Genomic DNA, 1,977 nt, shown 5'->3' with positions numbered 1-1,977 from the left:
GAGTTGTTTCGGTTAATATGCTTGGATTTGTCAGTGTATTGTCATGTTGAAGTCAGCCATCTTCCTTTATGTCTCGACAACTTGGTGTTCCACCATGTCATGTCAACCTTTTTGATTTTCAGATCTTTGGCTGGTAATTTCTGTGCGTCTTTCTAATATCGTTTGCTTGATTCAGCTTTGGATTGTTGCTGTGGTTGCCATATCCTGTTGTTTGGTTCTGAATTTTCAATATTGTTGCTGTTGTACAACCTTTCGTGTAGAAACTGTATCGCTGGGAGTTTGCATATTTTGCAGCAGTGTACCAATAATATCCTAGTGACCTCCATAGCCTACGTCGTATTTCCACCATCCTATAATGTGTTTATGCAATACAATAGAATGAATTATGAGTCTGAAAGATACAGCGAACGTTATGCAAGATTTATCCTCATGGCTTGTACAGTTTATAATGTTATATGCAACTTGACAAGGGCCCATGATGGGCGTGAGCGTCACTGATCCCGTCAGCAGCCAATCAGCCCGCAGCTCCTCCCCTACCTCCACCCTCTATATAAAACGCATCCCCTTCCACATCCAACTGCACTACTACTCCTACTGCCATTTCCTTTCCCACCAGTTGTGTTCATCCAAGCATCCAAGGATGGCGCCCAAGCCGGCAAAGAAGAAGCCCATGGACAATGTCGCGGCGACGGAAGCAACCAAGCCAGCCTACAAGAATGTCGCGGCGGTGGAAGCAACCAAGCCAGCCGACAAGAATGTCACGGCGGCGGAAGCAACCAAGTCTGCCGAGAAGAAGACCCCGTCTGGGGAGACGCCCAATACCGGGACATCTTCGCGCCCGTCGCTGAGGAATTCCTTCGTCAACGACGTCTTCGAGAGGGTCGCCTCGTAACTTGGAGCGCGATGGCAGGAATCCTTCGCTTCCTTCCCCCACGACCACGAGATCGATCATTCTCGTTGTTGATTTCTGAGGGTGTATCGACTATCGAATAATAATGCATGGCGTCTGCATATTTGTAATATTCCATCGGTTTTTGACATATACAATATATAAAAGCATTACATATTTCGGTTGGTTACCACAAGCTTTCCCTAACCGTCAAACCGTCAACCACGCTGTAACAATTAATCATTTTCTTCCTCGCGCGCGGTGTGATGAGAATGGGGTAACTAAATTTAGTACTATTTAAGCATATACTCCCTCCGTTCCTAAATATAAGTCTTTGTAGAGGTTTCACTAGTGGACTACATACGAATGCATATAGACATACTTTAGAGTATAGATTCAATCATTTTGCTCCGTATATAGACCCTTAGTAAAATCGCTTAAAAGACTTATATTTAGGAACGAAGGGAGTATATATATACGTACTAGTGGGAAGTGCAACTTTTTGTTTCTTGCGGCGAGTGGGAACGGCAACTTGGATGCATGCATGGGTGCTGCCACCTAAATATAGTCAATAATTTTGCTGGAACAAAGGCCTAATCATTTCTTTTCTGTGAGTTCATGAAAGTACAACGAATACAAGAAATAATAAAAATTATATCCAAATTCGTAGATCATCTAGCGACGACTATAAACACTAAAGTGAGTCGAAGTCGTGCTGACGTCATCGCCCCTCCCGACCTGGAGCCTCCGCCAACGACCTGAGCATGGATGAGCTTTCTTGTTGACATGGGGAACAGAGGGGGGAGAATGGAGGAGGGCAACCATGATAAAGCTCCGCCGTGCTTAGGCGTCCGCTTTGTTGCCATGCCAAGGGCTCCGAGGGAGGCGCTTGGCATCGGCCAGAAACTAAGAGGGAGAGAATAGAGGAGTCCACACATGTGCTTAGGCAGGGCATGGTTTCTTGAAGAAACTAAGGCGTTGGATTTTGCTCTGCTTACGCTTGAAATTAGGGGAAAAACTTAAAGTTCTAGCTGTTTTAACAGGTCCCGCTATGTGTCATAGTCCGTTAAACTTATGAAATGGTGGGG

The 1,977-nt window shown here is 45.3% G+C and overlaps 1 protein-coding gene across 1 annotated transcript; it reads left to right on the top strand.

Annotated features, from left to right (window-relative positions):
- The first annotated feature begins 585 nt into the window (after positions 1–585).
- On the top strand, positions 586–1,079 carry LOC123420461 (histone H2B-like). Its single transcript, XM_045107368.1, has one exon. It carries the CDS (start codon positions 641–643, stop codon positions 890–892), a length of 252 nt encoding a protein of 83 aa, XP_044963303.1. The 5' UTR covers positions 586–640; the 3' UTR covers positions 893–1,079.
- The last annotated feature ends 898 nt before the right edge of the window (positions 1,080–1,977 follow it).

Source organism: Hordeum vulgare, unplaced genomic scaffold, assembly GCF_904849725.1.
Source record: "Hordeum vulgare subsp. vulgare unplaced genomic scaffold, MorexV3_pseudomolecules_assembly, whole genome shotgun sequence".
Classification (NCBI taxonomy): domain Eukaryota; kingdom Viridiplantae; phylum Streptophyta; class Magnoliopsida; order Poales; family Poaceae; genus Hordeum; species Hordeum vulgare.
This window is presented reverse-complemented; position numbering and strand designations above follow the sequence as displayed.

Coding starts and splice junctions, on each gene's coding strand:
- LOC123420461 (XM_045107368.1), top strand. CDS start 641: ATGGCGCCCAAGCCGGCAAAGAAGAAGCCCATGGACAATGTCGCGGCG.